The 26,895-nt window shown below is 40.6% G+C and overlaps 1 protein-coding gene and 1 pseudogene across 1 annotated transcript; both read left to right on the forward strand.

The window, feature by feature from the left end:
* LOC113403232 (FH1/FH2 domain-containing protein 3-like) overlaps positions 1-26,895 on the forward strand; it is a 195,534-nt pseudogene that overhangs the window by 151,969 nt on the left and 16,670 nt on the right.
* LOC135194620 (uncharacterized) lies at positions 1,912-4,052 on the forward strand. Its single transcript, XM_064220231.1, has one exon. The coding sequence runs from the start codon at positions 1,918-1,920 to the stop codon at positions 2,758-2,760; it is 843 nt and encodes a 280-aa protein (XP_064076301.1). The 5' UTR covers positions 1,912-1,917; the 3' UTR covers positions 2,761-4,052.

Below are 26,895 nucleotides of genomic sequence, written 5' to 3' on the forward strand. Positions count from 1 at the left end.
GTAGCAAAGATCATCGGCGCTCCGTGACTTACGTCGTATCATATTACGGCCACGGGATTTTGATCGGTAGCGATTATGAATATTATAATTTCGTTTTTTGTGTTGAAATCTTTGAATGTTCTGCAATTCCATCACTTGTAAAGATAACTGAGCCACTTGTGCTTGCAACACGGAAAGGCTATCAGCTGACGTCGACGGTTTACTACTAACCTCCGCTATTTGAATAGGCCTTGTATTTTCCATAATTTTGTCTACAATAGTAGCCAAATTTTCCAAATCTTTTACATCAGTGACGGCAAGGACGGAGCGTACTGCGGCTGGCAAATGACCTTGCCACATGATACTCAGCGTTTCGTCGGGAATTTTCCCCCTGGCTAAATCTCGCATGCGTCTCAAAAGTTGAGATGGTTTCTCATCGCCAAGGTCGATTTCACTCAAAAGTTTTTGGAGTTGACGATTTTCTGATTCTTCGTACACTGCTAATAATCTCGATTTTAGGGTGTCATATTTCTTCGTTTGGGGTTGCTGAAGTAGAATGTCGCTGACTTGTTGTATTACGTCTTTTCCCAGCTTCGTGACGACTAAGTTGAACTTCGCTTCGTCGCTTAGTTTTTGAGGTGTTAATATGGCTTCACATTGCACAAACCATAAGCGAGCTTGATCGCACCAAAACTCAGGGATTCTTGATGACACTGTGACTGTTGCTAACTCGGATGCTGTGCTGGCTGATGGTGTTCTATTTTCACTGGTCATTTTATAATCACTTATAATTTCGTATAAACTGACTCAATCACGTCGGGGTCACCAATATGCCTTTGTGTCTTGTGGATGATGTAATGAAAGGCAATTGAGTATAGATATATTTATTGTAATATAATTTACAATATTTAATTTTTACGACGATATTACAGTGCGAAGTTAGAATGGCGACTGGCGACAGAACATATAATAATGTATTAATTGACAATGTAGCATATCGAATATCGACTTGTTTCTAGGTGCCATTATGGACAGTGATTTTTGCTTACATTAATAAAAGATAATACGTAGGCACAAGTTGATTTTGTTAAATCTGTTTTGTTTTACTTTTTAACTTGTATTTCGTTGTACTTGACGTTTTTACTTTTACTTCATTTTACCTTTTTTTAACTGTATTTGGTTTTACTTTACTTTGATCTATGTATAATTTTTACTTTATTTTAAATGAATGTTGTAGTAAAATTGTAATTAATTATGGCTGAATTTAGACAACTGGGCGACGACTATTGCTTTTTATTACCCACTTTGTCATGCATGTCAACTTACTTATCAATGTAAAGCATCTGTACGGAATAAGATAAATATTGAAAACTATATTTTCCTTAATATTTTCATAACCAAAAAAATTATTTTTATGTATTTTTATTACTGACAACCTTTTAAGTTCTAATTTGGTCATCATAATACCTTCAGCAGGTATTCTGTAGTAGCAACCGTGATGAATTAGCCAAATGTTGATAGCTGGTTCCTCCTGTCTAATTCCATTATTGAGAACTGTTGGTTGCTGACCTGGTCATCATCAGACCTTCAGCTTGTATTCTGTTTAGCAACCGTGATCAATTAGGCAAATTTTGAAAACTGATGATTCCTGATTAATTCCATTATTGAGAACCGTTGGGCGCTGACCTGGTCATCATAAGACCTTCAGCAGGTATCCACACCTCACAAGTATACACTTCAGTTTGGTGCGTTAACAAAAAAATAATTATAAGTATTCATATCTGTTGTGTACGATATGTGTAATGTAAGGTAGATAGAACATTATTTGAATAAAACAATCTGCTTTGGATCTCGGACTTTCATTGACGTAACATTGGCGCAGTCGGTTTCTTTTTTAAAAGTATTATAGGATTTTAAAAGTTTTTAATAAATCTTAAAATGCCCATCGGTAAAATAGAACCTTTTTCGGTCGAATCACAAAACTGGGACAGTTACGTGCGTCGTCTAAAACAGTTTATAACTTTAAATAGTATCGACGACGGACTTAAAGTTGCCACGTTGTTAACATTAGTCGGTGTCGAGTGTTACAATTTACTTTGTGATTTGTGTTCGCCCGATCACCCGGAGGATAAAGAATTCGATGAGCTCGTTGAATTGCTTAAACATCATTTGGAACCTGAAAAGTCCGGGATAGCCGAGAGACACATTTTTAGACAAAGAACCCAGTTAGAAGGTGAAAGCATTCGTTTATATCTACAAGGATTAAAACATTTGGCTAAGACTTGCAACTTTGGGTCGAAACTGGAGGAGAATCTACGAGATCAATTTGTCTCCGGATTATATAGTGAAGAAATGCGGTCGAGAATATTCGCCGAGAAGGATATCGACTACAAGAGGGCTGTGGAGTTGGCTAGCGCTCTCGAGGCGGCGGAGCGGCACGCGAGCACGGCGGGCGCTCCGGTCGGCGGTGAAGGCGCTAGCGCGGATGCGCTGCACCGGGTGAGCGGCAACGGGCCAGCGGCGCGAGCGCGCGCTAGCGGAGCCGGCCGGAGTGGCGGCGCGGGCGGTGCAGCAGCGAGCAGCGGCGGCGGCGGCGGCGATCGGGCAGCGGACGGGCGCGTGCCGTATGCGCGATGCGGTAGGGCTACTCACACGCCGAGTAAGTGTCGTTACAAAAATTTCACATGTGATTTGTGCGGCATGAAAGGACATTTAAAAGTGATGTGTTTAAATAAAAGTAATCACGTGGGGCCTATTGGAAAGGCAAAGTCGAAAGGTTAGTACTTTATAAATAACCATAGTGATTCCGAGGGTGACGATGGTAATTTTTATAATTTAGTTACGGGTGGCGAAGGTGATAGACCTTATTACGCTACTTTGTTCGTCAATTATGTCAAATGTAAATTCGAAATTGATACGGGGAGTAAAATATCCGCAATATCCAAAACATTTTATGATAAATACTTTAACCATATTGTAATGCATAATAAAAATTTTATATTAAAGTCATATACTTATGATACTATCGACACTCTCGGGTATATTGATGTGGATGTACGTTTTGGTCAAAATTCGGCTAAACTTAAACTATATGTTGTTGAAAACGGAGGCCCACTTTTGATGGGTCGTACGTGGATCAAAGAATTAAAATTGACAATTGTAGAATGTCACAAGATAACCGAACGTGATTCGATAGCTAGTAAATTAAAACGAGAATATCCAGAAGTGTTTGCGGAGGGACTAGGTACTTTTAAATCATGCATTCGCTTACATTTGAACGATAAGAAACCGGTTTTTGTTAAGGCGCGTCCTCTGCCGCTGGCGCTGCGCGAGCGCGTTGCGACTGAACTCGAGCGCTTGCAGCGCGAGGGAGTTATCTATAAGGTGGACCGTTCGGACTACGGCACTCCCATTGTGCCCGTCATTAAATCTAATGGGGATATTCGCATATGTGGTGACTATAAAATCACTCTAAATCCGATACTTAAAGATTTTCACTATCCGTTGCCACGAATAGAAGAAATATTTTCAATTTTAGCAGGGGGCGAGCAGTATACGAAACTTGACTTATCTAACGCATTTCAGCAATGTATCCTTCATGAGGAGTCTCGGGCGATGACGGCCATAACAACGCATGTGGGGACATTTGTATACCGTCGAGTACCGTTCGGTATCAAGTGTATACCAGAAAACTTCCAGAAAATTATGGAGGAGACACTTAACGGGCTGCCGTCTACTGCCGTATTTGCTGATGATATTTGTATTACGGGTAAAGATAGTGCTACTCATCTTAAAAATTTAAGAGCTGTTCTACAGAGGCTAAAAGATAACGGTCTTCGTATTAATTTTGATAAATGCCAATTTTTTAAGGATAGCGTTACATATTTAGGATATAAAATTAACAAAAACGGTTTGCATACTGACACAAAAAAAATAAAAGCAATCGTCGACGCACCACAGCCCACTAATATAACACAGTTGAGGAGTTTTATAGGTCTCGTCAATTTCTATGCAAAGTTCGTATATAATATAAGTGAAATTTTAAAACCTTTATATGATTTATTGAAAAAAGATGTCAAATGGGTGTGGACACACAAGTGCGATAAGGCTTTTATTAAAATTAAAGAGTTATTGAGTAGCGCTCCGGTGCTCGCTCGCTACGACCCGGAGCTGCCACTCATCCTGGCGGTGGACAGCAGCGCCCACGGGCTGGGTGCGGTTCTGATGGAGCGCGGCGCGGATGGTCGCGAGCGTCCCGTTAGCTGCGCTTCTCGCACGCTCAACGCCGCGGAACGCAACTACTCCCAGCTCGCCAAGGAGGCCTTGGCTATAGTTTTCAGTGTAACTAAGCATCACCAGTATCTTTATGGCCGACGATTTATACTGCGCAGCGATCATAAGCCTCTCAGTTATATCTTTAAAAAAAATAAAGGTATTCCCACTACAGCCGCGAGCAGACTACAGCGCTACGCTATGACGTTGGCGGCTTACGACTTCACGGTCGAGTTCGTGAGGTCCGCGGAGAACTGTCAGGCCGATGCGCTGTCCAGACTTCCATTGCTACGCTCATCTGTTGGACAAGGCACAAAGGAATGCCAGGCAGCGACTTACTTGAATTTTGTGCAAGATAGTTTCCCGCTCAGTTTTAAAGATATCAAAACTGAAACGGCAAAAGATCCCATTTTAAGCAAAATGTATGGTTACGTCTTACACGGCTGGCCGCCGGCCGTGGATAAGGAGTACAATGCGTACTTTAGGCGTAAAGAAAATATCTGTATCGATCAAGGCTGCCAATAGGCATTATTATTTTGTAGCCCCACAATAGTGGGGCTACAAAATAATAATACCGAGGACGATGCAAAACGCTATTCTAAAAGAGATTCACGATGGACATCCGGGTATTGTTAAAATGAAGCAAATAGCTCGTAACTACGTTTGGTGGGCGACTATAGACGCGGATATCGAGCGAGCGGTGCGCGATTGCGGCGCGTGTCTCGCGGTGCGGCCCGAACCGCCACCGGCTCCGCTCCATTCGTGGCCGTGGCCGGTTGAGCCGTGGTCCCGTCTTCATGTCGATTATTTGGGGCCCTTCAATAATAAATATTACCTTGTTATTATTGATGCTCACTCTAAATGGATCGAAGCTGAAAAGATCAGCAGCACGTCGGCGGCAAACCTCATTCTATTCTAAAAAAGAATTATTCTATTCTATTCTATTCTATTCATTTCTATTCTTAGGAAAATATTTGCCCGTTTTGGATTACCAAAAATAATAATTAGTGATAACGGCCCGCCTTTCACGTCCGCGGAGGTCGCAACGTATTTCCAACGAAATGGAATAGGGCATACGCTGACGGCTCCTTACCATCCCGCTAGCAATGGAGCGGCTGAAAATGCAGTGCGCTCGGTAAAAAGGGCTTTAAAAAAGGCTTAATTAGAAAACGAGGACGAGGATACTGCTTTAAGTAGATTTTTATCCTCGTACCGGAACACCGAACACAGTACGACCGGGCGGGAACCGTCGGTGGCGTTGCTCGGCAGGCGGCTCCGTGGGCGCCTCGATCTGCTACGGCCCGATACTGATGAGCGCGTCCGCGACCGGCAACTAGCTAGCGAGCTGCGTCGAGACACACCGTTGAGAGTTGTGGCTCCCGGAGACTCAGAGTTGATTCGAGACTACTCTAGGCGCAATCGGAAGTGGGCGGAAGGAGTAGTTCTAGATCGTTCGAGTCCGGTGTCGTACTCCGTCAAAACGAGTGACGGTCAAATATACAAACGACACGTGGATCAGATAATGTGCGATAAAAATCGTAAATCACGCTTCTCCCTCACAAAAATCGAGGCCTGCAATAGGCGTAGACTGAGTGTAGAAGCAGAAGATGATAGTGAGGCTAGAGAGCCGAGGGGGAAGGAAGAGTTGGCCAATCGTTCGTCTCCAGAAAAGAGCCCGAGCTCATCTACGGACCAAACGTGTCCGGTTGCGCCGGTAGGTCATGTCCGGCGGCAGGCCGCTGTACAATGTTTGCAAAAAATTAGGAAAAACGTGTGAGATAATATATTTAAAAGACCGACGGCCCCCGCAAATAGTAGTATGTAGTAGTAATAGTATGTAGTAACTAGTTCATTATGATACACGAACTACTTTGTATAATGCACATACATAGGTATCATCTTTACCAATTTATTGTCAAATAAAGTAATAATATAACATGTTAGGTATAACTTATATCATGTCTGAAGTTTTAAATAGTTATATCATTAGCATAATTAATATAGTGTACCTAATGTAACACAAATGTATAGTATTTGAACTGCATAGTGTCAGTTGTCATCAGTTTTGTTATTGTCAATTACAAACATACTGCATAATCTGGGATTATTTAAATATTATATAAGAATACCATTTTCTTTAGTATAGTATAGTAATAGTATATAGTTGTTTTGTTATTATATATCGTTGTTTATAAGTGTAGTAGTTTTGAATGAGTCATTTGCGTTTATAATTTGTATTACAATACCATCTTGGTGTATTAGCTTTTGGGCGTGAAGGATTATAAGGCAATTAAATATAAGTCCAGGTTTTTAAATCAAATAAAAGTATATTGCCTTAAGAAGTACTACACACACACAAGGGTTCGAGAGAAGAGTACACACAGGAAAACAGAAGGCGCGAAAGAACGATAGAATACAGTTCAAATATCGTAACGAATAAATAGGCGACGCGATAAGCGAGCGGCGGCGATCGAGCGACACAGGTTCAAGGTTCATACGGTGCGGATCGACTGATTCTCGAAGAGTGACGATCCGCAGCGCAGACGCACGACGCGAGAACAATAGGCTCGTGCATCGTCACTATTACGAACCTCCTGTTACACCGTACACGAAATGTGTCATTTATAATATTAAGTATTTATATAAATTTTTACATATATAACATTAAATAATTAGTAGACTGCGTATGTAATATAAACTAGAAACAAATATTATTATTAAATATAAATATTATTATAAAAAGTAGAATAGGATAATGATCCTACATCACTCCCCCCCAGAGACCGTCCCTACGGGCGATAAAAATCGGGGAATCGAACTGTACGGCCTGAACGTGTTCTATTAGAGTTACCCTGAGTTGTGGAATGGTGTTTTGTGGCACGAGGGCCAGGTAGGGTAGTAGAAGGTGCATGGGTAGGAGTGGTTTTGTGGATAGGATCGGGATTTGTGTCCATTAAGGAATATGCTGGTTTGAGGCGGTCTATAGATACTGTCACACTTTTGCCCTTGATCTGTATTTTAAAGGTCTTGTCACCTCTCTCCAGCACTTCATAGGGGCCAGAATAAGGGGGTTGTAAAGCACCTCTTAGTGTGTCGTCCCTTAGAAAAACGTGGCTAAAAACTGCTAAGTCCTTGTACACAAATATTTTATGTGCGCCGTAACGCGAAGTAGGAGATGGACGAAGTTTTACTGCTAAGTGACGTAGACGGGTTGTGAAGTCTGTTATGTCAGTTGAGTCAGGAATAGTTTCGGAGAAGAATTCTCCTGGCAATCGTAGAGGTTCGCCGTATACTAGCTCTGCCGATGACGTTTGCAAGTCGGCTTTAAAATATGACCTAATGCCTAAGAGAACCAGCGGTAAACTGTCTACCCAATTACAGTCAGCGTGACACATAATCGCTGCTTTTAGTTGGCGATGGAATCGTTCCACTAGCCCGTTGCATGATGGGTGATATGCGGTAGTCCGGCGATGTTTGAATCCAATCATTTTTCCAAGAAATTGGAAAAGTGCCGATTCGAACTGGCGACCGCGGTCGGTGAGGATATTCGTTGGACATCCAAATCTGGATATCCACAATATCACTGCCTTTCCAACTGTTTCAGCGGTAATGTCTACCATGGGTGTGACTTCTGGCCAGCGAGTGAAACGATCCACCGCCGTCAAACAATAGCGATAGCCTTGCGAAATAGGTAGAGGGCCTACAATGTCGATGTGTACGAAAGAAAATCTTGCGCGAGGAAGATCGAACGTGCCCATAGGAGATGACACGTGACGATAAACCTTGGCGCGTTGACACGAAGAGCATTGACGAGACCACTCTCGATAGTCTCTGCGCATCCCAGGCCAAACGAATCGCTTAGCCGTGGCGTTAGCAACTGGGTGGCTAAGGCTATGGAGGCTGTCAAAGATTTGTCTCCTCAAGAGTTTCGTCACGAAGGGCCTTGGTGATGCAGTGCTGACATCACAATAAAGCTCAGATCGGGAATTAGGAATGCTCAACCTTCTGAGGTGAAGTGAAGATTCTCCTTTCAGAAGCTGAGCCAACTCCTTGTCTGAGGCGTGAGATGAAGCTAGCATGTCTAAATCGACTAGTATCTGGAGTTTCTAGTGGTAGTGCCACACTGCATACTTTCGGGTTGCAGCCGAATGGGCCGGCACGCCCGGGGAAGTACCACTCTCTCATTTAAAATCGGCGTAAAGTGGTAGCTACGCTACTGCGTTTCGTCCGGTATGTGAGAGTCCCGGAGGCCCGATCCCCCTCCCCCCCAAAACATAATGGTTGTGCAGAATTTGGTTTTATTACCCCAGGAGGGTACCATCAGCGACTGCGGTGGAGAATCCCTCTCTGGGCATCCATGCTCAGGACGTACACCACCTGAGCAGGGATGCCCAGGCTGCCCTCCGAATTCTGGGGGGGGCAATTTTGCGCTCGCCACTGTTCGGGGCAAGCGGAGCAGGCATCATAAGGCAACCCCTACCACCCTCACCGTGGACTTCTGCAACATAAGGGGACTCAACTCCAACTTGAACGCTTCACTTTCACCTTGAGACGGCGAAGCCGGCCTTGCTCTTTCTTACCGAGACCCAGATATCCTCTCCTGCCGAAACGACTTTTCTCTCTTACCCCGGGTACAAATTGGAACATTCCTTTGTACCACGAGCTGGGGTGTGCGTTTACATCAGAGATGATATCTGCTCTCGACGCCTCGGCAGCCTTGAAGAGCAGGACCTATCGATTATCTGGCTGCGTGTAGACTGCGACGACCATCCGCGAATCTACGCGTGCCCTTATAGGTCCCATAGCGGTAATACCGAAACCGACCGACTGGTTGAGCACGTCCAAATGGCTACAGATTCCATGCTGCAGCAGATCCCATCCGCAGAGATCGTAATTCTTGGCGATTTTAATGCCCACCATGCCGAATGGCTTGGATCGCGTACTACCGATCATGCGGGTAGATCTGTTCTCGACTTCGCTTTAGCATATGATTTGACACAACTAGTCCCCACACCAACGCGAATACCAGATGTGGAGGATCATACACCTTCCCTGTTGGACCTTCTGCTGACTTCCCATCCGGATGGCTACCAGGTTATCGTCGATCCCCCTCTGGGCTCGTCGGACCACTGTCTCGTCCGAAGTACAGTGCCGGTTGCGCGGTATTCACGACCTCGTTTCGTGGGCTGCCGCCGAGTGTGGCACTACAAGTCAGCAGATTGGGATGCGATGCGGTCCTTCTTTGCATCCTACCCATGGGGGCAGGTTTGTTTCTCGCCGGATGATCCGAGCGTTGTTGCTGACTCTGTCGCCGATGTGGTGCTTCAGGGTATGGAACTATTCATTCCATATTCTGCGGTCCCCGTCGGTGGCAAGTCCCAGACCTGGTTTGGTCGTTTCTGCAAAACGGCTTCACGCCGAAAATGGGAACGCTATCAAGACTGGGCTGGCGCATCGGTGTCTCGTGATGTAAATACCAGCGCATTCAGAAAGGAGTATAACGATGCCTCTAGGTCCTTCAAAAACGTGATTGCTAAGGCGAAGACGGAGTACATTGGCAGAATTGGCGAGAGACTGGTGCGCCTCCCTTCAGGAACACGTGCGTTCTGGTCTCTCGCCAAGGATGTCTTAGGGAATTTCTGTCAGCCTTCCTTACCATCTCTGCACAAGGACGGTGAGTCATTGGCCCATACAGCGAAGGAGAAAGCTGAACTACTGAAATTGTTTACGGCTTAAGCTCACCAGTTTCTCTACGCGCGAAGGTAACCGTTCGCGCGCTACAGTTTCTCAGAAACATCGAGGCAAAGGACAAGTGCCTTGACCTTTGCTTCGCGACGTGCATACCCCACTCAAAATGTGGCGAGCAAAACCTTTGCCTCGGGGAACTGTGGGAATTATCACTTTCCATCAGGTGAGCCTCCTGCTCGTTTGCCACCTATGACATAAAAAAAAAAAAGTTCATCGACACGAGATAAGGTGTCGTCGACGACGTTGTCCTTACCTGCGATGTGCCTAATATCGGTCGTGAACTGTGAGATATAGTCGAGGTGACGGTACTACCTAGGTGAGCAATTTACTTTCCTCTCGTCGAAAGCGTGACAAAGAGGCTTTTGGTCGGTATACACTATGAAATGACGTATTTCTAACATATGCCGGTAATGTTTAATGCTCTCGTATATAGCTAAGAGCTCGCGGTCGTACGGAGAATATTTTTGATGTGATGGACTCAGCTTCCGAGAGAAGAATGCCAGTGGCTCCCAGGCACCGTTCTTCAATTGCTGCAAAACTGCCCCCATTGCTGTGTCAGATGCGTCTGTTACCAGAGCAAGTTCCGCACAACAATCTGGGTGTGCCAGTAATGCAGCATTGGCAAGACTTTCCTTACAGTTGTTAAATGCTTGCAGTATTTCACCGGATATGTCTATGGACTGTGATGCCTTAACGCTGCCAGCAAGTAAGGAGTTTAAAGGAGCCTGGACTGAAGCTGAGTGAGGTAAAAATCTCCTGTAAAAGTTAAGCATTCCCAAAAACCGTTTGAGTTGCCTGACTGTTTTAGGGACTGGGAATTCTCTGATAGCCTTATTGCTGGGCTGAGGTTGAGGATAATGAAAGTCACTAACTGGTTCATGATTTATTAACGAGACGGTACAATTATACGGACTGTGACGCACTGTTTTACATATGCAATGTTTCGACTTTTATACATGATATCAAAGAGTAAGAGATACACAGATGTGAAACATTTTAGTCATAGAACATGTGAGCTTTATCAATTGTTCACTTTAATACCTATGTGCATATACGGCACATTACTCCCCCCTTTACAAAAAATAAGTAACAGTTAAAATATTGCAGGAATTTCATGATAAATTATGCTTATCGAATACAATTGCACATTACAAAATATACGCATATAAACAAAATGTAAAAAGACAGATTATATAGACAATATTTAAAACAAAATAAACAAGAATATAGGTATGCTAACAAATAAGTAATATGAGAACTATATATGTATATGTAAATTTAACAACTCTACATATTTTTAAAACATAAACTATGAACCTTAACTATTACACATATAAATTGAAGATTTACCACGAAAAATAACACTTTATTATCCTATATTATCCACTATTTCACTTTATCCTCACACAATGATTCGTCGGGTGGTCGGGCCGTCTGGGCCCAGTTCGCCCCTGCGGTATGCTACCGACGTGTAACCCTCTAATTCTCTATATTTTTCACATCACTGTTGACACATCACTTGCAAATATTTTATAAAATTAGTTTAAAAATATCCCTCAAGTGTCTGTTTTAATCTCGTATAATGGCCGTCCACATCTGAGGCACAGCCATTCATGCTCCCGCGGTAATTCCCACAGTTCCCCGAGACAAAGGTTTTGCTCGCCACATTTTGGGCGGGGTATGCACGTCGCGAAGCAAAGGTCAAGGCGCTTCTCCTTTGCCTCGATGTTTCTGAGAAACTGTAGCGCGCGAACGGTCACCTTCGCGCGTAGAGAGACTGGTGAGCTTAAGCCGTAAACAATTTTCGTAATTCTGGATAACGCGACTACCAACCGATCTAACGGTACCGCGGAAACCACGCAATTTGCCAATGTCGCCTCGCTTATTGTATAAAGGGAATCCATATCTTTGTCTATTTTATATTTCTATTTTAAATTTTATGTTTCTTTGTATATTTTTGGCAAGAAGATGTAGTGCTTATAGATTGAAGCGAACTACTGGTTTGCTAATTCGACCAGATCTTGTAATCTTCGGGTCAATTGTTCCTGTGTTTACATTAGTCGTGTCCTTATATGGTGCGCTCTTGCATTCTTCGGTGTCAATTGTAAATGCGGGCTTTAATCGGTCAATACTAATACATTTCTCCGTGTGTGCTTTATCTATTTTAAAATATTTGTCTGTCCGTTCGATCACTTTGTAAGGACCGGAGTATGGTGGAGATAAGGGTTTTGTGACCTTATCTTCACGTACAAACACATGAGTACAGTCTTTCAAATTAGCGTGAACAAAAATTTTCCCTTGCCTCGCGTTTCTCCTAGGAACAGAGGATAAATTCGCAATTCTCTCGCGTATTTTTTTAACAAAAATATCGTCATCGGAAATGTCTTGCCTTTGTGGTTGAAAGAAATCTCCGGGTAATCTGATCGCTTCTCCATAGACTAACTCTGCCGCGCTTATTTGCGTGTCATCGCGTAAGCATGTTCTTAGCCCTAGTAAAACTGATGGCAATTCTGAAACCCAATGAGTCGTATTTCCTCTACACATAAGCGCTGTTTTAAGACTACGGTGCCACCGTTCTATCATCCCGTTTGATTGAGGGTGGTAGGCAGTGGTTCTAATTCTTGATATGCCCATTTTCTTTGTTAAGCACCTAAATAAAGTAGACTCGAATTGACGACCTTGGTCCGTGGTTAATCTTAAAGGGCAACCAAATCGGGCTATCCAACCGGTGTAAATTACATCTGCAATAGTTTCGGCGGTAATGTCCTTGACAGGGTATACTTCTGGCCAGCCAGTATTTCTGTCCATCATAGTAACTATGTACCTATAACCATCGCAATAGCTTAATGGTCCGACTATGTCCATGTGTAAATGCTCGAATCTATTACTATGCATAAATTTTCCATATCCATAATGCCGATATCGTATGCCGTTGGACTTTAGACTCTTGACATTTAAGGCATGCTCTTGCCCATGCAGTAATATCCTTATTCATTGACTTCCATATATATCTAGTCCGAATCATATTTCGTGTTGTTCGTATACTGGGATGACTAATTTCGTGTATGGCTTTGTAAGCTGAAACGCGAAATTCTTTCGGCAAATAAGGTCGTGCTATGTCTTTCGACACTTCGCAGTATATGGGATACTTGCAATTCGGCATTAATATTTGTTTAAACTTTAATGATTTCGATTGCAATAATTGTTTCAATTCGGTATCATTTTCTTGAGCTTCTGCTAAATTTTTATAATCACCTAATGACGGAGTATCTACGGACGAAATTCGAGATAAAGTATCCGCCACTACATTATCTGCGCCGCTGATATGTAGAATAGCTGAACAAAATTACATAATGAAATCTAAATGCCTTATACGTCTGGGAGTATCGTTTTTTCCAATAGAATTTTTCTCTAAAGCGTATACGAGCGGTTTATGATCGGTATACACTGTTAAAGATCTCCCTTCGATGAGATACCTAAAATGTTTTATAGCCAAGTATATAGCTAGTAATTCGCGGTCAAATGTGCTGTATTTCTGCTGAGCATCGCTTAGTTTAGTGGAAAAGAAACCTAATGGTCTCCAACTATCGCCTTCTTTCTGCTGGAGAACTGCCCCGGCACATGTGTTGGAACAATCTGTCGTCAGTGCAATAGGCGCGTCGGCCGATGGAAAAGACAGAGTCACTGCCTGTGACAAGCTTTGTTTACTTAGTTCAAAGGCTTTGATACTTTCTTGCGTCCATGGTATCAAGGTCTTGTCTTTTTTCTTAGCATTAACTAAAAAAACATTAAGCTTGGCATGAATTTCAGCTGCTTTAGGCAGATGTCTTCTGTAGAAGTTTATCATACCAAGAAACCGACGTAATTCGTCAACGGTATTTGGTCTTGGAAAATTAGTGATGGCTGTTACTTGTTTTTCTAAGGGTCGCAATCCCTCTTTAGAAACACGAAAACCCAAAAAATCTAATTCCTGTTTTCCGAATTCGCATTTCGTTTAAATTTATTGTTATTCCGAAACTATTCAGGCGCTCGAAAACCTTTCTCAGGTGTTTCTTGTGTTCGGATGCACTCGTTGATGCGATAATGACGTCATCAATATATATAAATATATAATCCAAGTCCCGTAATACAACGTCGTTTAAAAATCTTTGGAACGTTTGGCCAGCTTTTCTTAAGCCGAATGTCATTTTTGTAAATTCGTACAGGCCGAACGGGGTCGTAATAGCAGTTTTTGCAATATCATCCTCAGCTACGCTTATATTATGGTATGCGCGTTGCAAATCTATGCGTGAAAAAGTGTTTTGTTCTGACAACACATATGTACAGTCTTGTATCCGTGGAATGGGATATCTATCTGGAGTAGTGATAGAGTTTAATCGACGGTAGTCTCCACATGGTCTAATATCGCCGTTTTTCTTACTAACCACATGTAATGGGCTTGCCCAGCAACTTTTAGAAGGTCTACATATTCCCATTTCCTGCATTCGTTGAAATTCCTCTTTTACACGCTTATACATATGTGGTGGCAGTGGTCTAGGTCGAGCGTAGATCGGGGGACCCGTCGTTTCAATGTGATGGACTACACAGTGCCGTGGCGTATCTTTAAAACTCATAGGTTTTGTGATGTCCGGAAATTTTACGAGTAAATCACTGTATTCACTAGAACTGTCTATTGTCCTAATTGAACACTATCTACTATACGTCATTTGAGCTATCGAATGTAAATTTGTCACTGAGTCTATAAGTTTTTTTCGGTGTACGTCGACCAAAAGTTTATGGTGATTCAGGAAGTCTGCACCCAGAATCGGTTGTTTAACTTCAGCGAGAACGAAAGACCATCGATAAGACCGTCGTAGTTTTAAGTCTAAGGTTAAAGTTTTTGTGCCATATGTCCTTATTTCACTACCGTTGGCCGCGTACAGTTTATAATCACTACACTCAACATTAGAATATGGTTTTTTTGTTATGGGTAGCACTGATATATTTGCTCCCGTATCTATTGAAAAACTAAGTCCACTATTATTATTTCTAACACATAGGCGGTTAACTGGAATGATGGCGCATGTCTCCGCCTGCGAATGCGCCTGATCTAGTTTCCCGAACGTTGTTCATCCTTTTTCCACGCACACGGCTCAACACATTTCCTCGCTCTATTGCGAAATTTATAATGATAATAACAAAGTCGGTCTGGAGTGTCCGGCGACCATTGAATTGTACTCCGTCCCCTTGAAATGGATCGTCTGGGATTATATTTTCTATTCAAGTTTCTCACATAATTTCGGTCCCTATCCATGTTTTACTAGTGGTAGTGCCACACTGCATACCTTTGGGTTGCAGCCGAATGGGCCGGCACGCCCGGGGAAGTACCACTCTCTCACTCAAAATCGGCGTAAAGTGGTAGCTATGCTACCGCGTTTCGTCCGGTATGTGAGAGTCCCGGAGGCCCGATCCACCTCCCCCCCAAAACATAATGGTTGTGCAGAAGTTGGTTTTATTACCCCAGGAGGGTACCATCAGCGACTGCGGTGGAGAATCCCTCTCTGGGCATCCATGCTCAGGACGTACACCACCTGAGCAGGGATGCCCAGGCTGCCCTCCGAATTCTGGGGGGAGCAATTTTGCGCTCGCCACTGTTCGGGGCAAGCGGAGCAGGCATCATAAGGCAACCCCTACCACCCACACTGTGGACTTCTGCAACATAAGGGGACTCAACTCCAACTTGAACGCCGTTCACTTTCACCTTGAGACGGCGAAGCCGGCCTTGCTCTTTCTTACCGAGACCCAGATATCCTCTCCTGCCGATACGACATTTCTTTCTTACCCCGGGTACAAATTGGAACATTCCTTTGTACCACGAGCTGGGGTGTGCGTTTACGTCAGAGATGATATCTGCTCTCGACGCCTCGGCAGCCTTGAAGGGCAGGACCTATCGATTATCTGGCTCCGTGTAGACTGCGACGACCATCCGCGAATCTACGCGTGCCTTTATAGGTCCCATAGCGGTAATGCCGAAACCGACCGACTGGTTGAGCACGTCCAAGTGGCTACAGATTCCGTGCTGCAGCAGATCCCATCCGCAGAGATAGTAATTCTTGGCGATTTTAATGCCCACCATGCCGAATGGCTTGGATCACGCACTACCGATCATGCGGGTAGATCTGTTCTCGACTTCTCTTTAGCATACGATTTGACACAACTGGTCACCTCGCCAACGCGAATACCGGACGTGGAGGATCATATACCTTCCCTGTTGGATCTTCTGCTGACTTCCCATCCGGATGGCTACCAGGTTATCGTCGATCCCCCTTTGGGCTCGTCGGACCACTGTCTCGTCCGAAGTACAGTGCCGGTGGCGCGGTACTCACGACCTCGTTTCGTGGGCTGCCACCGAGTGTGGCACTACAAGTCAGCAGATTGGGATGGAATGCGGTCCTTCTTTGCATCCTACCCATGGGGGCAGGTTTGTTTCTCGCCGGATGATCCGAGCGTTGTTGCTGACTCTGTCGCCGATGTGGTACTTCAGGGTATGGAACTGTTCATTCCGTATTCTGCGGTCCCCATCGGTGGCAAGTCCCATGTAGTGTGTTATGTACAAGCATGTATGTAACGTATAAATTAGAACAACAAATACACAGTCAGTCAGTATCATTTGAGCATCCAACATGTTTTATTTCGATCTCCAATCTCAACCTTATATGGCGACCCTGCGGGTTCAGCCTCGCGGATCATATTCTTAGCGAGTGTGGAATATTCCAGAACCTACAATAAACGAAATTCAATATTTAAAATACATCATACCAAATTAATAATGTGCCAGTCTAAAGTGGAAAAAGAAGATATTTTCATAAATCAGAACGGAGCACAAAACACAGCGTCTGTTGAAGAAATTAAGTGGCATATATCTACTATCAGCATCGTTCTTTTATTAATATGCAGCATCGTTTTTCTTGGCGTCCTTTACATTTTATATAAATTATACAAGAGATGTCATGAAACGTGGATGCGTGAACAAATAAGCAGACATATTTTCCGGCGTTCCATGAACGAATCCAGAGCTGGACGTGGTGCTACGACTACTTGTGAAGAGAGCATCTATCGGAAAAATCAAATGGAAAACCAGGAATCCAAGGGAGTGAAGTAACTTCTTTATTACCACATAAACATTTTCTTTTCATACATGTACAAGTGACTGTGCCTGACTGTGATTACCTAGTTATCAAGATATTTTGAATTATACTCTATAGCATTATTGTACTAATCAATTTGTAATGTAGTTTATTACAGGTAAAAATTAATAGTAATGTATGAGGATTTACAAAAAATATATGATGAACTTTTTAATATAAAAACATATTTAGTAAAAATTGGACCAAGTAGAAGAAAAGGTGAAATAATTATAAGAAAGATTAAAGAGGCCGATAATTTAGTTGCTAGATTTAATTTGACTAGAACATTTAAATAAATTGTCTGATAAATTTAAAGTTGACGAAAGTTTACATATAGAAAGAATAAGTTCCGATTTTTTCGAATTGTATGAAAAAATTATAGATTTGTGTAGTTCGTCTTCAGTAGAAACAAACGAAACAATGGCTAAATTTGATCTTAAGATTGCTATGAATTTATTACCAGTCGCATCTGATGATGAGGTCAGCGTTAAACAGCTTATTGACAGTATAGAATATTACACGCTAGAACTCGATTCTGATTCCCAGAAAAAATTAATTCATTTTGTACTTAAAAACCGTCTTTCACAAAATGCAAAATTAAAATTAGAAAGTAATTATGATAGTATCGATAGCTTAATTAAGGCTATAAGGTCAAATTTACTACCTAAAAAGTCAGCGCCCGCTATCCAGGCAAAGCTTAACAATTTTAAGCAAAATAACCTCTCAATTGAAGAGTATGGTAGGCAAATAACAAATATGTTTGTGGACTTAACGATTTCTCAGTCTGACGGAAATGAATCTGATTATAAAGTTTTAAAACCCAGAAATGAGAAACAAGCTATTAAAGTTTTTGCCGACGGACTTAGAAATCGTCGTATCGGAACTGTTGTCACAGCTAGAAACTACTCGTCCTTGAATGATGCGGTACAGGCCGCCCTGGACGAGGACTCCTCATCTGCTCAATCCGGAGATATTTTAACTATGCGCCATAATAATTACAAAAATTACAATCAATATTATAATTACAGAGGTCGTAGAAATTTTAATGCTGGACAATCTGGAAATTGGCGTGGACGAGGTATGAATTTTCATTACCAGGCACAAAATTCTCCCAGAGGACGAAACGCGGGACAAGCGTCGCGACGAGGTAATTTCCAAAGGACTTCGAGACCACATAGCAATAGAGGTAAGTCTTTTAATAATAATCATTATTATAACAGGAACCAAACGTCTGGTAAACCGCAAACCATGCATATTTTGACAAAATCGGATAATAAAAACCCTAATTTTGATAACCCTGATGAATTTTTTCGTGACTAAAAATTTAATATTATCTTGCAATAATACTTGTCATATAACAATAACTTCAATTAACAATCATTCATATAACTTGTTACTCGATACTGGCGCTTCAATATCCGCCGTAAAGTATAAACAAATAATTGATCAAAACATTCAACTCCATAAAGAGAATCTCGTAGTCAGCGGTCTTGGTGGCAAAATCAACGCTATTAGATATGTTTATCTAGATCTTAAGATAGGGAATCAAATTCTCAGTCATCGATTCTATGTATTTGATACATTGCCTTGTAAGGCTAGTGGCATACTGGGACATGATTTTTTTATTAAATATGACGCGATATTGAACTTTAATACTTATACTTTAACATTATGGAACCTAGGTGTTAAGATGGATATTCCTATAAAGGTGGGTAATAACATGTTAAATATACCAGCGCGATCTGAGTCCATACATTTTATTTACACTAATATGACTGAAGAATGTGTTGTCAATGCATCTGAAATACAAAACGGAATTTTTATTGCTAGTACTCTTGTTAAACCTAGAGATGGACAAATACGTATCTTGAATACTACTGAACAAGATTTACAAATAAAATATGATGACTTTAAACCTGTTATTTTTTCGGCTAGTGATTTTGATGTTTGTTCTTTTGAAAACTCTACTAAAACTTCAGGCAGTTCAGAAAGAGTAAGAACATTATTGTCTATTTTACAACTAGATCATTTAAATAAAGAGGAAAAAAGTAGTATCTTATCCATATGTGCTAAATATAACGATATTTTCTATATTCAAGGGGATAAATTAACTACAACTTCATTGTATAAGCATTCTATTACGTTAAAACCTAATACAGCACCAGTATACTCCACGCCTTATCGACTTCCACATTCACAAAAGGGAGAAATTAATAAACAAATTAGTAATTTACTTGAAGAAGGTATTATAGAGCCATGCAATAGTGAATGGAGTAGTCCGGTCCTTTTGGTACCCAAACGCTCAGATGGAGAAAAGAAATGGCGATTAGTCATAGATTACCGAAAACTCAATAGCTGCATTGTAGAGGATAAGTTCCCTCTTTCAAATATAACTGAAATTCTAGACTCATTATCAGGGTGCATTTATTTTTCTGATCTAGATTTAAATCAAGGATTTTATAATGTAGAACTAGAAAAGTCCAGTAGACAGTACACCGCATTTTGTTCTGGTCAATATCAAATGACTAGAATGCCCATTAGACTCAAAACTAGCCCTAGTTCTTTTTCTCGCATGATGACCATGGCAATGGCAGGACTCACATATGATAAATGTCTATGTTACCTTGACGATCTTATAATTATGGGGAGAAATTTAGAAGACCATAACAAAAATTTAATTGAAGTCTTTGAAAGAATTCGTAAATTTAAGTTAAAATTAAATCCATTAAAGTGCGATTTTCTTAAAAAACAGTTACTTTATTTAGGGCACATTGTGTCAAACGAAGGAGTTCTACCAGATCCAGAAAAAATTAGTATAATTAGCAATTATCCAGTTCCTCAAAATGTTGACGACACTCGGAGATTTGTAGCGTTAGCAAATTATTATAGAAAATTTATACCTAACTTTGCAGAAATAGCGTATCCTTTAAATGTATTATGTCGTAAAAATGTAAAATTTAACTGGAATAAAAATTGTCAAGAATCATTTGAAACTTTAAGAAAATGTATTATGTCCCCACCAGTTCTTCAATATCCCGATTTATCCGATAAAAATCAATTTATAGTTCAAACAGATGCGTCGAGTCACGCGATAGGAGCTATTTTATCTAATTCAGACGGACGACCTGTCGCTTTTGCCAGTAGGACTCTTAACAAGGCTGAGAGACGATATCCTACAATAGAAAAAGAATTATTAGCAATTGTCTGGGCAGTAAAGCATTTTAGACCTTATTTGTACGGCCGAACCTTTAAAATTATCACGGATCATAAGCCCCTTATTTATTTATTTAATATGAAAGATCCATCTAGTCGATTACTAAAATTTAGACTCGTACTAGAAGAATATGACTATGTAATTGAATATGTGAAAGGCAAAGAGAATGCAGCTGCAGATGCATTATCTCGTGTGATTGTGACTTCAAAAGAATTGAAAGAGATGAATGAATGTGTACTTGTGATGACGCGAGCTCAGAAGCGAAGAATGAACGATATGAATGGAATGGACACAAAGTCTCAAGCTGACATTAATGAAACCGACAACACTAGGCCTGATCAACCATGTGTGGTCGAAACTTATACTAAACCCAAAAATGCCGTAGAATTACGATTTATAGATAAACGTAATTTAAATATATTACGGAGAAAAAATAATATTTATTATGAGAACAATATTTTTTCATATGATAAAGCTCACTTTAATTTGTTTATAAACTCATCTTCTCAATCTCAAATTACGCGAGCCGAATTTGTGAGAGAGTTGAGTATCGTTTGTAAAAAAATGTCGATCGACGAAATATACGTATTAAAGAATAAAAGTAACAGTATATTTGTAGAGAAATTAGTGAGCGAGATTAAAAATAATAAAAAGTGGGAGGGCCCTCGCTTGTGTATTTTAAAAGACGTTGAGCGTATAGAAAATATTGACGATAGAAAAGTAATACTAAACGATTTTCATCTATTGCCCACGAGTGGCCACGCGGGCATTAGAAGAATGATAAATAATATTAAAAAATATTACTTTTGGCCAGGCCTTGAAAAAGATGTGGCCAAGTTCGTGAATAAATGTTCTAAGTGCCAAAAAGAAAAATATACGATTACATTGAAAGAACCAATGACAATCACCTCTACTGGAAATACTGCGTTTGAAAAGGTGTTTTTAGACTTAGTAGGTCCACTCGATAGGGATAATGATAATTACACTTACATTCTCACGTTACAATGCGAATTGTCAAAATATGTATGCGCGATGCCTCTGACGTCAAAATCATCAAACGAAGTAGCTCAAGCTTTTGTAACGGATTTTGTTCTAAGGTATGGAATCCCGAAAGAGATAGCAACAGACAGAGGTACGGAGTTCATGTCCGACACTTTTAAAGAGGTATGTAAACTTTTAAATATTTCTAAATTAAATTCCACAGCGTATCATCATCCAAAGTATTGGCTTACTGGAAAATTCACATAAAAACTTAAATTCGTTTTTAAGAATTAATGTAGAACAAAAACCCGAAACGTGGAGTTATTGGCTGCCGTTTTGGTGTTTTGCATATAATACGACTGTTCACACCTCTACCCAGTTTACGCCGTTCGAACTAGTTTTTGGGAAAAAAATGTTGTTTACCTAGTAACCTTACAAAATCTGTAGAACCATTATATAATCATGACAATTACCCTCTAGAACTCAAATATAGGTTGCAAGCATCGCAAACAGAGGCGCGCAAGAATTTAATTAATAGTAAGCTTAGAAGAAAAGTAAAATATGATACTTATACAAATACTATAAAGTACAAGCCTAATGATAAAATCCTCATTAAAAATGAAACTGGTAATAAATTATCAAACCTTTATTCTGGACCTTACACTGTAATTAGAGATATTTCACCGAAAGTACAGATCGAAATTAATGGAAAATTTGACGTTATTCATAAGAATAGAACTAAGCCTTATTATGAATAACATAAAGATATAACTCTATGTAAGTTAATAAACATTTAGAATTAGTGAATCATCTTGTTATTATTGCGCGATGAATGTATTGTAATGGGATATGCACCTAATCATTTTATAGCTTAATGTGTTTTTTTTTCATTCTCCATTCATAGTAGTAAAATAAAAATAATAATGCTGTACGGTGAATGACCGCACATTCGCGTCAACTCAGCAACAAAACTATTTATATTAATTACTATCTTAAGCAATTAGTTAGTTCACATATAGTCTCGCAGGTGTGTGGACTCATTAGCATTTATTATCATATTTTATTTAATCAATAAACAATTTTATCAATTATATTATTTTTTATATCATTGAAAGTTGTGTGGAACACCGTACAACTTTATGGTCCTTCGAGCCGGATCGAAAAAAAAAAGGGGACTTTATGGTCTTTCGAGCCGATCGAAAAAAAAAAAAGGGGACTTTATGGTCCTTCGAGCCACGAGTTATTGCAACTTGTGAGGCGAACACTAAGTGAAACGTGGAACTTACAGTGACACTTACATCTGAAAGCCTTTATTAACATTTATCATAATCAAACAATCAGTGTTTATTTTATCAAGTGTTCCGGTTATCTTATATCATTTTTGAGCAAAAAATGGAAGATATCATTTCCACGCAATATCAGCTTATGCAAAGCATTGAAAATGTTCACACCAACTTTAAAAAAGATGGTGCTGAACGGAAGACATACTCTAACATCCAGAGGCGTATATCAACTCTAGAAGCATATTGGAACGAATTTAACGGCAATCATATGCAGCTTATTGACTATCAAAACGTTGAACATGACTACTTCAAGCACAACTGCTATCAGAAAACTAATGATTATTATCAAGACTTGGTAAAGTACCTACATCTGTACTCCTTATTTGCGGAAAATCCTTCTGTTAACCAAATGCCCGAGAAACCGCAGCTTGGCAAGTTACAATTATTTGAAACTTATATTCTAAAGCCATCAGCGTCGCCTGCTAGGAGAAGTGGTATAAAAACGTCAGCTACCGCATCGTCAGACAACGACGCCTTGGGAGATGTTCCTGAGATACCAGTACCGCAACTAAGACCACAACAAAGCTCTCGTTCAAAAGAAATGAAAAGCAGCAGCACCTGTAGCAAATTGGACGAAATGCTTCGCAAGCAAAAAAGTAATTTTAAGGCCTTTTCAAGAACGATCGCTAACATCGACTTCAACAGCATCGCTGAAAAATGGGAATTCGAAGACACATTAAAGCACATCGAATCACGCTGGTCAGCTATAGACAATTTACACTGGTAAATCGACAGTGAGCTGTATGAAGAAGATAAAGAATATGAGCATTCCTTTAATATTTACGAGCGGGAATATACTGAAATCAAAAAGGCTTTAAATCAAAAAATGTGGTCAGCATCGTTTAGAACACAATCAACTCCAACTATGGACATACCAACCTTCCACGGGGATTATCATAAATGGAATTCGTTTAAGGATCTATTTTTAGAAACTATTCATAAAAACCGTTCCATGTCTAATGCGCAGAAAATGCAGTTCTTGAAAAGCAAGGTCAAAGGAGAAGCTGAAAAACTCATACAACATTTAAACATCAGTACAGAAAACTATCAAATTTGTTGGGAGATTCTGAGTCACCGGTTCAACAACAAAAAATTAATATTCAGCTCTCATATCAATACCATATTAAATTTACCAGCAGTGTCAATTCAAGCAGCAGCATTTATCAAGAAAATTCACGATACCGCCAATGAATGCTTGAATGCCATAAGGTCGCTTGGAGTCGACATCACTACGTGGGATCCTCTAGTCGTTCATATACTTTTTCAAAAATTAGACCAAGAGACACATCAAGATTACATAGAGTCGTTAAAAAACCCTAGAGAATTACCTACGCTGGCCGAATTTTTCGAGTTTTTAGAAACGAAATTCACCTCTCTAGAAGCTTCGAAACGTAAGCAAGATAGTATTGCGCAAAAATCAACCTCGCAATATTCGTCAGTTAGGGCAAAAAATCATCAGCACAATCAGCAAAATAATTATAATAATTACAATAAATATTTTACTAACAACGCATATCAACCGAAAAAACACATTTCGAAATCATTACTTGTTTCGTCAGCAGTGCAATGCCCTCAATGCAAAGGGAGACACGGCATTTTCAACTGTAAAGAATTTCTAGAAATGTCAACTGACAACAAGTTAAAGACTGTCTATGGCCTACGACTCTGCGTCAACTGTTTGCATGATCACAAGGGAAGCAAATGCATCTCAACCAGGACATGTAATAAATGTACAAAACAGCATAACACCTTACTGCATAACGCGTTCAGCTATTCGTCACGAGCAGAAGCCGGTCACTCGGACAAAGTCAATGTATCTCAGCAGAAAGCAGCGGGAATCCTTCTTGCAACAGCATTAATCAAAGTTACAGCCGTCGATGGTACGCATCACATCATGCGAGCGCTTATTGATCAAGGATCTCAAATATCTCTCATCACTGAGAACGCAGCGCAGTGACTACAATTGCCCCGTCGTCGTTGCAAAGGCGTAGTACTTGGACTAGGTTCTCAGGGAAATAATAGCAAAGGGTCCATACAAATAACAGCATCAGAAATAAACAGCGAATTCACGTTCAGCACGACAGCAATCATAATGAACACACTTATCAGTAATCTTCCGAATCTGTCATTCCCTAAACCAACATGGTCGCATATAGAGCACATTCAATTAGCGGACCCCGAGTTTTATATTAGTAAACCGATAGACCTGCTACTAGGGGCCGACATTTATTCCCTTAATATGATGGGAGGATTGATTAAGGGAGATAATGAATCACAACCCATTGCGCAACAAACTCAACTTGGCTGGTTGCTATGCGGTAACGTTAAAACTTATCAATGTAATGTGATATTAACAAACACAGAAGATATACAAAGATTTTGGTCAATCGAAGATATCGGGAGTACTTCTGGAATCATTTCATCGGAAGATCATCATTGTATCAAGCATTATAACGAACACACAACATGTCAGCCAGACGGTCGATACATCGTAAAACTCCCTATGAAACCAGACGCCATGGAAAAATTAGGAGAGTCTAAGCAGAGAGCAACAGCACAGTTTCTTCAGTCGGAGAGGGAAACTTACAAAGAACAAAAAAATATTACACGAATACTCGGCTTTTATTGACGAGTACATTACGTTAGGTCATATGGAAAAAGTAAGCAGAATTGACAGTAATCAGAAACCGTCGTATTATTTACCGCACCATTGTGTCATTCGCCCCGACTCCGCTACGACAAAACTGCGAGTCGTTTTCAATGCGTCATCACCTACGTCATCGGGACTTAGTCTAAACGACTTAATGTTCAGCGGCCCTAACTTGCAGAGAGACTTATTATCTTTAATTTTAAAATGGAGATTGTACGAGATAGCATTTACAGCAGATATAGAAAAAATGTACAGGCAGATCAAATTACATCCTGAAGATCAAAATTTACACAAAATAATCTGGAGAGAACCAATCGAACAACAACCTCGATACTTCACCGAAAATCGATCTCTAAATGAATATAAATTATCAACTGTTACTTATGGTACTAAGGCTGCGCCATTTCTGGCTATGATGACGCTGAAACAATTAGCAAAGGATGAAGGTCACAAATACTCAATCAGAGCTAAGCAAGCACTAGAAGAGCACTTCTACATGGATGACTTGTTGTTTGGGAGTGATGACGTCATATCTGCTTCCAAACTGAAAAATGAATTGATAGCACTCCTTAGTTTAGGTGGATTTAACCTTAGGAAGTGGTCCTCCAACAGCAGCAAATTATTGACGGATCCTGTCTCAAAGCAAACATCATTCGACTTCAAGCATCATGAATCAACGAAGGCCCTGGGTTTAAAGTGGTTCCCTCAGGAAGATGTTTTATCATTCCGATTCGATTTAACAACTCCGTCTAAATCACTGACTAAGCGGGTACTTTTGTTGGAAATATCCAAAATATTCGACCCGGTAGGATGGCTGTCTCCCGTTACAACTAAGCTGAAACTTTTATTTCAAACAATATGGCTACACGACATCCAGTGGAATACAGAATTACCTGAAGAATATAAAAGGGAATGGCACATAATTCGGGATGATTTAGAATCTATCAACGAGATAAAGGTACAAAGATGGCTGAAAACTCACGAATTTGACACGATCGAGCTACATGGGTTTTGTGACGCATCTACCAAAGCGTACGCCTGTGTGGTGTACTACAAAATAAATAATCATCAAGATCAAAGGTGTACAAATAAATCATTTATTGTCATCGGAGCGGCGAAAGCAAGACTAGCACCTGTGAAGAAAAAAGTCACACTGCCACGACTCGAATTAATGTCTTGCCTGTTACTATCAAGGTTAATGGATGTTGTCTCACGCACATTAACTGACTATAAAATAAAAATGTTTGGATGGACGGACTCTACCGCAGCATTAGGGTGGATTCAAGGTGATTCAAATCGTTGGAAGTCGTTTGTAGCAAACCGGGTTGAAAAGATCAAAACCGTCATGCCATCAGAATGCTGGCGTTATGTAAAATCACAAGACAACCCAGCGGACTGTGCCAGTAGAGGAATCACTGTGAAGCAACTACAGCAACATCCGCTATGGTGGACTGGGCCATCGTGGTTATCCTCGTTCAATTCAAATTATCAACAGGAACGCGAGGTTTACGTCACAGACCAAGAAACAAAACAATTAAATAA

The sequence above is a fragment of the Vanessa tameamea genome, chromosome W (genome assembly GCF_037043105.1).
Source record: "Vanessa tameamea isolate UH-Manoa-2023 chromosome W, ilVanTame1 primary haplotype, whole genome shotgun sequence".
NCBI classification, from domain to species: Eukaryota; Metazoa; Arthropoda; class Insecta; order Lepidoptera; family Nymphalidae; genus Vanessa; species Vanessa tameamea.